The sequence below is a fragment of the Nymphaea colorata genome, chromosome 5, assembly GCF_008831285.2.
Source record: "Nymphaea colorata isolate Beijing-Zhang1983 chromosome 5, ASM883128v2, whole genome shotgun sequence".
In the NCBI taxonomy this organism is placed as follows: domain Eukaryota; kingdom Viridiplantae; phylum Streptophyta; class Magnoliopsida; order Nymphaeales; family Nymphaeaceae; genus Nymphaea; species Nymphaea colorata.
The window spans coordinates 1600980-1614129 of NC_045142.1; the positions used below are offsets into that span (position 1 = coordinate 1600980).

The 13150-nt window shown below is 40.9% G+C and overlaps 2 protein-coding genes across 2 annotated transcripts; one reads left to right on the forward strand and one right to left on the reverse strand.

Annotated features, from left to right (window-relative positions):
* The first annotated feature begins 8131 nt into the window (after window positions 1–8131).
* On the forward strand, window positions 8132–9555 carry LOC116254606 (aspartic proteinase PCS1-like). Its single transcript, XM_031630090.2, has one exon. The coding sequence runs from the start codon at window positions 8168–8170 to the stop codon at window positions 9464–9466; it is 1299 nt and encodes a 432-aa protein (XP_031485950.1). The 5' UTR covers window positions 8132–8167; the 3' UTR covers window positions 9467–9555.
* Window positions 9556–10238: 683 nt separating this feature from the next.
* On the reverse strand, window positions 10239–11893 carry LOC116253926 (aspartic proteinase PCS1-like). Its single transcript, XM_031628922.2, has one exon. It carries the CDS (start codon window positions 11671–11673, stop codon window positions 10378–10380), a length of 1296 nt encoding a protein of 431 aa, XP_031484782.1. The 5' UTR covers window positions 11674–11893; the 3' UTR covers window positions 10239–10377.
* Window positions 11894–13150: the final 1257 nt, after the last annotated feature.

Below are 13150 nucleotides of genomic sequence, written 5' to 3' on the forward strand. Positions count from 1 at the left end.
ATGATCACATCATGCAATGTGACCGACTTTTCCAAAGAGATCATCTGCAATACCGGCCGGTTATTCTTTATTATAGACGGCCAGCAATATGAATATATGCCATGCAGTTAGGTTCTTCCATCCGAAACAACCAATTGGATTGAGAATAGTTGAATGAGGCCGACTGGGGCTGGAAAATGAAGAGGTACTGATGACCAGATCAGCTCCCGTTTAAGAGTTTGCAGTATTGGTGCCTACCCATTCAGGTGGTTTATTACTGAGCCAGGTACTAGCTGACACAAACCGCTGAGATTTAAACTGGTTTGGGCCCTCACTCTTGGGTGGCCATGATTCGGACCCAAGCCCATACTAGGGTAAACCTGCTGGATGTGCAAGTCCTTGAAAGTGGGTCAGATCCAGTACAAGAGTTTTGGCAATGTTGGCTTTAGCCAATCCATCTTCGGCCTGGCTACGAATACACTTAAGAAGTTGTTTGGTAGCAGGGATACTTTGTGAATGTCTCATGAATTTATCTTAAAGATTGAGGTAAATTTATGGAATAATAGTTATAGTATTATATGAATCTACCTCCAGTTTTTAGAGTAGTAAATTCACGAGACATTCACAAAGTGTCCCTTCTACCAAACGAATCCTAAACATCTTGGGCCTGACCTGTTTGCAAACCTAACTCAAAGTGTAAGTAATAGTGGTCTCTGCTACCTCATCAGCGCAATCACAAGCTGAGTTTTGATGCTTTCACAATTTAAGCTTTTATGGGCTCAAAGTGGGCGAGAGCGGCCAGGATTTACAAGTCTCTAACACAAAATATGGGTCCAAGGCGTATAGTGCGCACTCTAAGCTATCAGGTGCTTAACTGATACAGTGCCAAAGCCATATGCGGGCCTGTGCGAGGCAGTTGCCCACACAAGCCTGAAGGTTTTCAATGAAGAGTGGACCTGAGTCCTGAGTCCTGGGTCCTGCCATAAAAGAGCTGCAGACTATATTGATCTGACCATGTTTCTTCTTGCCAGACCGAATTAGGCATACCAGTTAGGGCTAGAGGACAGCAATAAACGCACGCATTCAATCTCTTGCAGGCCAACATGCATGTAGATCTGGATACTCATGCTGAAGAATCTAGTATTAATTAGAACCAATTACTCGAGTGTTCTTCGTATTGTAAAAATGTTATTATGTTGTTATTAAAAGCAAAAGCACTAGAAATCTAGAACTACCGGGTTCCAACATTCTAACCTCTCCTTAATCAAATGGTAATTGTGACATTATCCTCTCCAGTTGAGTCCATTGGAAAACTTGAAATCTCTGGTTAAGGGGCACGCCGGGGCGCACCCGGATCTAGCGGGCACAGGTCATATGGCTGGACCCAGGACCCAAGTCGATTTTCTATTTAGAACCTGCAGGGTCATGTGGATAGTTGCCCACATGTAGATATCAAAAATGCAAATGGTTCAAATATACTTGGATGGCCTAGTGGGTAAGAAGAAAATCTAACAGCCATATGTCGGCCATTTAAGAGCTAGGTAAACATATAGTTACAAATAATGTTTCGAAGTTTTAAATGGTGAGGTTTTTCTTCGGTATAATACGGTGAGCTTAAAAAATAGAAAAAATACGGTAAATTTTTAAAAATTTAAAAAAATTAAGAATGAGGAAAAATAAAATAAGTGAAAAACTAATAACACAAACATCAAAAGATAAGTAAATTTGCAACAAATAAAAAATAAGAAATGAAAAAAAAACCTAGTTCTCATTAAAAAAATGAAAAAAGTGAAAAAAAACTCGAAAAGCACATTTTTAACGTTTTTTTGTTTTAAATGGTAATTAATTTATCGACTATGGTAAACATGATCTTCTACCTCAAGGGGCTTAGTGCAACTAAACAGCAAAGCAGTTCAATTCAAGAGGTTTGAAGCTCATGCGGCTGTTGTCATGTTCCAGTGTGTTATTCCTTGTGATTGTCCACCAAGAATCTTACATCTTGAGCATGGAATTCTTAGAGCCTTTCAATTTGAAGCTTTTGTGCTTCCTGTTTTCTCAGCTATAGCACAAAAATCACAGTGATGAAATCTCAGCATCAAAAAAAGAAAAGAAAATAATTTCCTGTCTCCAATTTAAAAGTTGCAGTTTGTTGGTACATGAAATAATTAGTAGGACGAAGACGAAGGCAGGAACATTATTTTTTGCTTGCAATCTAAATGCTACGACCAGATGGGGTGTACTACCAAGTCATAAATAGTTATTGAATGAATTCGCAAACCAAGGCCTACATATCAGAACCCTTTGTACAAACTTACATAAAGATGAATCCTTCTTCCTGCCGACTCATTAGATTGGGTCTTTGAATGCTTTGATCATAGTGGTAGTGTTCATAGGAACATAGCAGAAGGAGATCAATTTCAGAAAATTTGTAAAAGGGGCCTCTGACGGGAAACATTCATTTTGACAGAAATGAGGGAAAAAAATGTTGCGCATCTTAAAGATATAAAACATCTTTTGTTGGTTCAGTTGTGGTTCTTCATGGTGGGGATTTATGTTATTTTACGTCAAAAATAATATTTTGTGTTGGGGTCTTTGAGAACTTATAGAGCACTCATTTATTAAACATTAAAAGTTTACTGTAGTTTTGTATCCGTATTTCACACAACTAATTCAAGCTAATTAACTCGTTCTTGAACGTGCCTCATGCACATTGCTGAAGCTTTTATATATATATATATATATATATATATATATATATATATATATATATATATATATATATAGAGAGAGAGAGAGAGAGAGAGAGAGAGAATTTAGTAAAAGCCAGACCATTTTGATAAGGAACAAGAACCAGGTCAATTAAATTTAATTATGAAAATATATTTTTTACAATCTAGTCTTATAGATATGATCTTAAGAGTAACTTGGTGATAAACATATATTGATTAGTTATTTGTTTTCTTACTTAACTAATTTTTTTTAATAATAAAAAAATGCACAGCTCTTATAACATTAAAATTTTGACAGTAGAAAGATCAATTTTTTTTTACAAAAATGACTTAAATTAAACCATGATTTTATATTAAATTAGTGTTTATAAACACATTTAAAGTTTTTTATTTCGTTTAAAACTCTTTTCAACACAAATTTAAGAGGTTAGTTTTTCATCCGTACCCAATATAATATATATATATATATATTTCATGGATAAAAAACAGACCCTTTGATTTTGATTTTTTAAATATTTTCTGTTTGCAATATAACCTTATTGATAGACCTTAAGAATGTGTTGATGCAAAATATATGTTAAGTTGATCATTTTTTAGAATTTAATAGTGTTTTTATAATAGAAAAAATGAACAGCCCTCATGACATGATAATTAAAAAAAAATCAACATTGTTCACGAAAGCAACTTGAATCAAACCATGTTTATATCAAAATAGTCTTTATAAACATATTCACCTGTTTATATTTTATTTAAAATAGTTTTTTAACAAAAAAATCAATAGGTGTGGCTTTTATCCCTGACAACAGCAGGTAGAGCAGTGCTCGTGTCGATGCTGTGGTTAGCCGCCCGTCGCCATACGCAAACACGAGAATAATACGTCCCACTAAAGAAAAGGACATTCATTTTGTGTATATATATATGTATATATACAGTCGTGTCAACTGTCAGGCTCAATCCAACCTAATATCTCCGCCATTTAATCAGGCTTCACAAATGATATGCATGGACCACTAGAAGATACATACGTTCGAAATTCATGTCAAGTCACAAAAAATGAGTTGTGCAATTATAAACAGAAAACTTACTAACCAGGAAGGCAGTACTAGATGATTCTTCAATACATTCATTACTATTTTAAAGAATTCACATTAATATAACAAATTTATCTTGCAAACTGAATCTTCTTGAAGTAGGAAAAGGACTTCTATGGAGAACACAAAAAGGGATGAACAGTTGCATTAGCTATCAAAGCTCAGTAATTGCGTGGGAAATAAAATCTTTTGTTTTATCGCTCGGAGTAACGTAGAAGGCTTTTCACCAGAGGGGAGAGGGCGTTGTGGAATTTTTTTAATGTTTATTTAGGAAAAACTGTTTTGGACACAAAAATAGAACCTTAAGATTTTGGTTTGTTTTCGCCCAAAAAAATAGCATACTGAAACATGACAATGACCACAAGATTCAAATATTAAACCTTTTGAATGAGACTCATCTTACCGGCCGGTTGCACTGTGCCCTTTGAGATAGAGATGGGTTTGTCATCACGTCGGAGCGGGAGGAAGTGTGGAAAAGGATAGTGAGGTTGATGTGTTCCTCGTCTAGCTCCTTCTGCACGTGGTAGCGTAGATTGGGTTGTCTGCCGCCACAACTTGCAAGCTTTTCATTAAGTCATTGATGGGAAGATGAAAGCCTCTCTCTCTCTCTCTCTCTCTCTGGTTTTTAAGACTGATAATAATTCCAATTAAACATGCTGCTGCTCCCTATTACTGCAATGAAATGACATGTACAGAAGAAGAAAGCGATCAAGAGGATGCATGACATCAAGATTTAATTTAAAAACCACAAAAACTAGCAACATATAAGACTGATAGTAATTCTTTAGCAACAGCTAAAAGAAGTCCTCTCTTTCTCTTTCTATTTGAGTGTCTTTGCCGGGTTATATCTCTCCATTTGTTATCTTCAATAGTCATCGTTCAAGTTTAGCAGAAGCAGCAGTAACAGAACTCTGTCTCTGTCTCTCGTGGGTATCTCTGTACTTTACAGAAATTTTCAACCTTCTCTGTATTATAAAATTGGTCGAAATCTTCAACCTTGTAAGCAGCCGTAGAAAAGACTCTCTCTCTCTCTCTATCTCTCTGTTGGGTATCTTATTTAACTTTAATAGAAATTACCCAATTTTAGCAGCGGATCACAGAGCTCTCTTTCTCTCCCACACCAATAAACAGGCAGAGCAGATCAGTTCTTGGGTTAAATTTAATATTCCATCACAGTCACAGTGAAGATCATGTGAACTCTGTTTCCGCACACATCTCGATCAAATGATGTCTGTGGTAGGGATTGATCAATGGGCGAGATTCGAGAAGGGTGGCATACCATTTGACATGTGTCTGTGTAACAGGCAACCGAAAGCGCCCTCGAAATTAGCTGGGGGCCACTTTTAGAGCGCACTTGTCCGGCCAGCTTTTTCTTTGCGGAATTAGATGGGTTTAGATGGGCCGGACTCATGACTTCGTCAACGGATATATGTACTATAGATAAGAAGTAATATTCTAAATGTAAATAAGTGAGCCAATAGCTGGTAGGCGGCCAGTTTTCGTTCAATTTCACCGGCACCAGCCACTTAATGACACATGCTATGATCCTAAGGGCGGGGAGATCAGTAGTCTTAGGATTTAATTATGCCGCCAAGTGAGTGACAAAGTCTTTCACCCGGAGAGTAGTTGATTTTTCTCAAAAATAAGCATTTTATTGAACCTGTCTCTAACCCCGCACCACTAAATGGGTCCGGGAAATGCAGGTGGCTGACCCGCCCTTTGCAGCCCAGTCAGGACCCTGGAGTGCACCTGACACAACACTAACTCAAAATTTTTTGGATCATTTGATTGAACTTATCGGGATGTACAGGATAGGGCACCAATCGCTGGTCAACCATATGGTTGGATTGTAAGCCCACCAGTTGATTGCAATTGAGCTGGATCCAACCTTCTTAGCTGGACCCGACTGCAGCGCTTCACCTTTAATTCTGGTCGTGGCCTGGAATTTGGTCCTCAAAGCAATATGGAATTGGACTAAGATGCATTTAGCCAACCTGGATTCCATATAGAGACTTTCAGGTTGGCAGGTGAGACACTAGTCCATATTGGCTGGCCCAAACGAGGTCCGGACACAGCAAAAGGTGTTTTATTGATAGTTTGGTAGCATAAACATTTTATGATTGTCTCATGAATCTACTTTAAAAATTGGAGTAGGTTTATGAAACAATGGTTTTAGTATCTAATGAACTTGCCTCAATCTTCAATCTTTGAGTAGATTCATACAACACTTACAAAATGTCTTTGCTGCCAAATGACCTTTTAAGGGACGATGTCCTTAAGCTCCAATTTTGCGAGAGCATCAATTAGCAGAAGCTCTGACAAGCCCATTAGGCCGGGGGATTGGCCTAATTGAACACTTTCAGTTGGAAGAAGATCAAGAGCTCGATACATGAGATGTACCATTGTTCATGTTGAGTGAGTAGGAGGAGTATTTCATCTCATCACTAAGTTGGGCACCACTGTTCATGTTATCTGGTGAAAGTCTGTCTAACCCTAACTCGAAGTCAAAAGCCCATATTACTAGCTGTTTAATTCTGTAGAATGGATTTTCTGCATGCAAGTGATACCAAATCTTGGAAAGATGTGAAAATATTGACTTTCTAGTTCATCTGACCCAACAAAAATACCTTGCAACTCAATCATTGATGATGGATCTTTTTTCTATTTAAACGATTGCTATTGGCACAGGGTGATCAAGTTAGGCCGGGATTCCTAGTAGACCGGTCAAGTTTAGGGTTTGAACCCCTAAAGCTCATAAAGCTACCTATTTATTTATTTATTGTTTAATAAAGCAGTTACCAACATGGTTTATCATTGAATATGTCGCATCAAATGAAAATTATTCTTAGTTAATTAGTTTTATAATATGCAGACTGTTCTTTAAAAAATTTTTAGCAAATGGGGAATGAGAATGTTACGGTGGCTTCATTCTCGACAATAGGTCAATTTCCCATTTAACGACCTTTTCTTTTCTATGGTTCCGTAGCCGGACGACTCATTTTTTAAATTCCAGACACATGCCTGAGTTTTGCTGCAAACAAGGATTTTTTTTATGGGCTTCACCAACTTCATAACACAAAAACAGACCTCATTCTTGGACATGTATGTTTCTATCCTTTTCTGGATATGAGTTTCTATGGATGACTTTTTGTGAAACCTTACGCCTTGTTTTTGCAATTATGAAAGAAAGTTGGGATCAGATGTGGAATTTTAAGAGATCAGAGTTGCTGGTCTCCCTAGAACAAATGTGTCTCATGGTTTGTGCTTTACATCTCTGGTTTGGCCCAGGATTGTCTTAATTTAATCTCATGAGCCATGTGAATGGTGAAAAAGTAAGGCAAGAACCCACACTCTTGCTGCTTAGGGAGAATTTAATTTGAGTTGAAAGCTGGTATATCTTCATGAACATAAAATTTCTTAATGGATCATGTCTTGGAGATTGTGGACTTTGCTTGTTTCTCAGTCACAGAAATTTTTTGAAAAAAAAAGATGAGGTCATGTAGTGGTTGATGTTGCACCTGGCCCCCACCATATGTAAAGTGAACCCCTTGGTTCAAGGTCTGAACTGACAACAGCTTTTTTTGGACTACATACTACCTTCTTTCCATTCAATCAACTCCAAATTAGCCATTCAACCAGTAGCTGCATCAAACAGGTTGAGGTTAGGGCTGGATTTTAGTTACCCAATTCTGCTCAATTGATTCCTATGTAACTAGTTTCAGATCTGAACTTGGATTCAAGCTTTTATATATATATATATATATATATATATATATATATATATAATTGTGATCCACTAGCATGAGAATTGATGCTTGCATTTAATTCAATTGAGTTTTTACTGAATCTCATTTAGATATTAAACCTGTTTTTAGATTTGGTCACAATCTATGAATCTAACCAAATTTGTTTGAAAAGGTATTAAAGATGCAATCCAGATGGCTCAATAGATTGAAAAGGAAATCATATGAAGAAAAGATATTGAGAGATAAAATCTAGTTGGCTCAGCAGATTGAAAAGGAAATCATATGAAGAAAAGATATTGAGAGATAAAATCTAGTTGACTCAGCAGATTGCAAATGAAATTATTACTCAGTGGGTATGGGTAGTGTTGCCTAAAAAACATCCGTTATTGAAGAAGCTCATGGATGCTTTCAACAAGAAAAGAGGCAAGTCAATCTGATGATCTTGGAGTGCCGATAAGTCCAGCAAAAAAATATCAAATATTAATGTTAAAAAAATTGTTGACGACTATTATAGAAATCTTGTAACCAGCTCTCCTAAAACAAAGGAGATATTGAGTTGGCACTCCACTATATTAAGAAGAAGAAGCTTGTCACGGCATGGTGGAAGTCGAACAGCAGCTCCATGACTATCTTCACTCTGCACCGAATCTCACCATGGTCCTTCTTCCTCTTACTCTGCCTCCTCTTCCCAACCTCCGAACCATCTACTACTCCCAAACCCATATTTCTTCCTTTACAGACCATGAAAATCCCTTCTATAAACCTCCCTAAGCCCCCAAGCAAGCTCCAATTTAGCTACAATTACAGTCTGGTAGTTCCCCTCAAGGTAGGCACACCACCACAAGAAATCGCCATGGTGGTGGACACAGGAAGCGAGCTCTCATATCTCGAATGTCTTCCCTCTCAGAGCAAGCTCACCATCTTCAACCCCAACGCTTCTTCCTCCTACTACGCTGTCCCCTGCGATTCAGACACCTGCAAGAACAAATCCAGAGACCTCCCTTCCCCAACTACCTGCGACTCCAACAAGCTCTGCCACTTCGCTCAGACTTACGCCGACGGCTCCACCTGCGAAGGCAACGTCGCCACCGATACAGTCTCCCTCGGCGGCCTCGCCGTCCCGAACCTCGTATTTGGTTGCGCCACCACGAGCCACAGCAGCACCAAGGGCGATGGCAGGACCACCACGGGGCTCATGGGCATGAACCGCGGCTCCCTCTCTTTCATCTCCCAGATGGGCTTCGGTCGCTTCTCCTACTGCATCTCCGATCGCACCTCTTCCGGCGTGCTCGTCATCGGGGACTCCGACCCGGTCTTCGTCCGCGCCTTGAACTACACCCCTTTGGTCGGCATCTCCCTGCCGTTGCCGTACTTCGACCGGGTGGCCTACTCGGTCCAGCTGATCGGAATCCGTGTCGCCATGAAAGTTTTGCCGCTGCCCAAGTCGGCTTTCGTGCCGGACCACACCGGAGCCGGCCAGACCATGGTGGACTCCGGCACTCAATTCACCGTGCTGCTTGGCCCCGTCTACACCGCGTTGAAAAACGAGTATCTGCAGCAGACGAAGGGGTTGTTGAAGGTGTACGAGGACCCCAGCTACGTGTTTCAGGGGGCCTTTGACCTTTGTTACAGGTCGGAAGATGGGGCGATCCCGTCGCTGCCGCCGGTGGTGCTCATGTTCACAGGGGCGGAGATGGTGATTTCCGGCGAGAGGCTGCTGTACAGGGTACCGGAGTTGGCGGGGGTCTCCTGCTTCACGTTCGGGAACTCGGACCTGGTGCCGGTGGAGGCGTTCATCATAGGGCACCATCACCAGCAGAACATGTGGGTCGAGTATGACTTGGAGAGGTCTAGGCTCGGGTTTGGCCCGGCCAGGTGCGACCTGGCTGGCCAGAGGTTGGCTCAAGGGCTAGGGGTTTAGATGGGTTTAACTTTTTCTCTTTCACTCTCCTTTTCTTTTATATGTCACAAATAAGATATCTAAATCACATCCAAGAATAGTTTGAACCATATGATCAATTAAATATCATGAGCATGTAAGAGAGAGAGAAGGGCTATGTGTGGCCTCAAGAGAAGTTTAGTGATTGGTTTGGGTCTAATGCAGTAGCCCAATTTTTCCACCACATTAAAAGGCATTGAAGCATAGCGCCTAAAGGAACTGAATAGAGGACTAAGAGTTTCATCAGCATCAGCCCGGCTAATCACTGTCTAAACTACTCTGATTTGGTCTAATAATGCAGCCATATTTAGTTTAATTGAACTTAAAAAAAAAAAAAACCTGTTTTCAATTGTGTTTGATAGATTTAAACATTATGGGGAAATCTTCAGCGGATCTCATATCAAAGTGGATCTCAACGCAACTTAATTGATTTTGGCATCAGTGGAAAAGCTTAGATACATTCACCTTTTTATTATTCAACCATAATATCCACTGTACTGACCTTATAAATCACATTTTTAAGTTTGAAGTCTTTGAAAAATGAGAATGCCCAATTAAATTACATATATACATATACACATATTATATTCAGTAAAAGAAATACGAAGTTAACGCATTCCCATGTCGAACGTAAAAGGGAGAGTTGTTGCTGCAGTCGCCATTAACAAGCCCCCGAGGTACACGTTAAAGTATTCAAAGTCACACCAACCAATTCAAGGGAAAGACTTCACTTTTCTTCAACCATGCACCAATGTATATATCATCGCCTATTATATTAATTACAAAATATCAATATACAAACTATTTTGTTAGAAACCCCCAAAATAAGACATATAAACAAACAAAGTAAAAAAAGAAGAAAAGGAGAGTGAAAGAGAAAAAGTTAAGCCCATCTAAACCCCTAGCCCTTGAGCCAACCTCTGGCCAGCCAGGTCGCACCTGGCCGGGCCAAACCCGAGCCTAGACCTCTCCAAGTCATACTCGACCCACATGTTCTGCTGGTGGTGGTGCCCTATGATGTACGCCTCCACCGGCACCAGGTCCGAGTTCCCGAACGTGAAGCAGGAGACCCCCGCCAACTCCGGTACCCTGTACAGCAGCCTCTCGCCGGAAACCACCATCTCCGCCCCTCTGAACATGAGCACCACCGGCGGCAGAGACGGGATCGCCCCATCTTCCGACCTGTAACAAAGGTCAAAGGCCCCCTGAAACACGTAGCTGGAGTCCTCGTACACCTTCAACAACCCCTTCGTCTGCTGCAGATACTCGTTTTTCAACGCGGTGTAGACGGGGCCAAGCAGCAGGGTGAATTGAGTGCCGGAGTCCACCATGGTCTGACCGGCTCCGGTGTGGTCCGGCACGAAAACCGACTTGGGCAGCGGCAAAACTTTCCCGGCGACACGGATTCCGATCAGCTGGACCGAGTAGGCCACCCGGTCGAAGTACGGCAACGGCAGGGAAATGTCGACCAAAGGGGTGTAGTTCAGGGCGCGGACGAAGACCGGGTCGGAGTCCCCGATGACGAGCACGCCGGAAGAGGAGCGATCGGAGATGCAGTAGGAGAAGCGGCGGAAGCCCATCTGGGAGATGAAGGAGAGGGAGCCGCGGTTCATGCCCATGATCCCCGTGGTGGTCCTCCCATCGTCCTTGGTGCTGCTGTAGCTCGAGGTGGCGCAGCCAAATACGAGGTTCGGGACGGTGAGGCCGCCGAGGGAGACGGTATCGGTGGCGACGTTGCCTTCGCAGGTGGAGCCGTCGGCGTAAGACTGAGCGAAGTGGCAGAGCTTGTTGGAGTCGCAGATAGTTGGGGACGGGAGGTCTCTGGATTTGTTCTTGCAGGTGTCTGAATCGCAGGGGACAGCGTAGTAGGAGGAAGAAGAGTTGGGGTTGAAGATGGTGAGGTTGCTCTGAGAGGGAAGACATTCGAGATATGAGAGCTCGCTTCCTGTGTCCACCACCATGGCGATTTCTTGTGGGGGTGTGCCTACCTTGAGGGGAACTACCAGACTGTAATTGTAGCGAAATAGGAGCTTGCTTGTGGGCTTAGGGAGGTTCATAGAAGGGATTTTCATGGTCTGTAGAGGAAGAAATATGGGTTTGGGAGTAGATGGTTCGGAGGTTGGGAAGAGGAGGCAGAGGAAGAGGAAGAAGGACCATGGTGAGATTTGGTGCAGAGTGAAGATAGTCATGGAGTTTCAGAAAGAGAATTTGGTTGAAGTTCTTGTATGGCTTGGAATGGGTGGGTTTGATGAAGGGAGCAGGGAAGGGGGAGAGGAATTGATGTTTATATATATATGTGCAGAGGGATTGTTGTTGGGTTGTGTGTGATGATGGTGGTAGGAAAGATCAGGAGGGATTGCAGTTTGATTTTTTTAAGTTAGGGGAGCAGGGGCATCAACCTTGGTCTCCTTGGGAAGTGAATTAACTGTGGTGGGGAAAGGGAGTGAAGTGAACATTCTTGTTTTTATGTGGCTGTAAGGCAGAACAGAAAAATTGGGATCTTTTCTTAATCATGTACAGCTTTAGAGCCTCATCTTTCTAGAACCAGATGGTAGTTTCATTTGTTATATGTGTGTAGAACTTAATTAGATCCACTGGCTTCTGTTCAACTTTCCTTTGGACTCCTGTCTTCTCCTGGTTAGGATGCCATGACTCGAAAACAGTGAGGCCAACAGATTCAAAGATGTTTGTTTAGATGTCACGACTCTTATGGCAGTAAAGTTAAGAGATCTAGGCATGGTGGTGGCTGGTTAGAGGGTAGTAATCAACTGCCCAAGTAGCTTAATCAAAGTTTTCAACGAGTAAAGTTTCTTCCAAGTGAACCAAACAAGGATCTGTATTCAAGCTGCTGTCTTTGATTAAAGCTCTGTTCTAAGAAGGTAACTCAAGTGGGAACTAAGTAGGGACATAAATAGATGAAATTTATCTGATTAGCTAATCGATTTTGAGTTCTTTAGTTGACTACGGTAAAGAAATTCATTTCCAGTTACTAATTAAATGGGTTTGATACGCAGTTTTTGACCAAATATAAATACAGGTTTAATATCTAAATGAGATTCAGTAAAAAATCAACTGAATTAAATGCAAGCATCAAATCTTATGCTAGTTAGATCCAAATATAATTCTAAAAAAAAAAAAAAGATTGAATCCAAGTTCAGATCTGAAACTAGTTACATCAGATTCAATTAAGCAGAATTGGGTAACTAAAATTCAGCCCTAACCTCAGCCTGTTTGATGCAGCTACTGGTTGAATGGCTAATTTAGAGTTGATTGAATGGAAAGAAGGTAGTATGTAGTCCAAAAAAAAGCTGTTGTCAGTTCAGACCTTGAACCAAGGTGTTCACTTTACATATGGTGGGGGCCAGGTGCAACATCAACAACTACATGACCTCATCTTTTCTTTTTTTTTTTTTCAAAAATTTCTCTGACTGAGAAACAAACAAAGTCCACAATCTCCAAGACATGATCCATTAAGAAATTTTATGTTCATAAAGAAATACCAGCTTTCAACTCAAATTAAATTCTCCCTAAGCAGCAAGAGTGTGGGTTCTTGCCTTACTTTTTCACCATTCACATGGCTCATGAGATTAAATTAAGACAGTCCTGAGCCAAACCAGAGATGTAAAGCACAAACCATGAGACATATTTGTTCTAGGGAGACTAGCA

Excerpts from the sequence above, each read along its gene's own strand:
- LOC116254606 (XM_031630090.2), top strand. The coding sequence starts at position 8,168 with ATGACTATCTTCACTCTGCACCGAATCTCACCATGGTCCTTCTTCCTC.
- LOC116253926 (XM_031628922.2), bottom strand. The coding sequence starts at position 11,673 with ATGACTATCTTCACTCTGCACCAAATCTCACCATGGTCCTTCTTCCTC.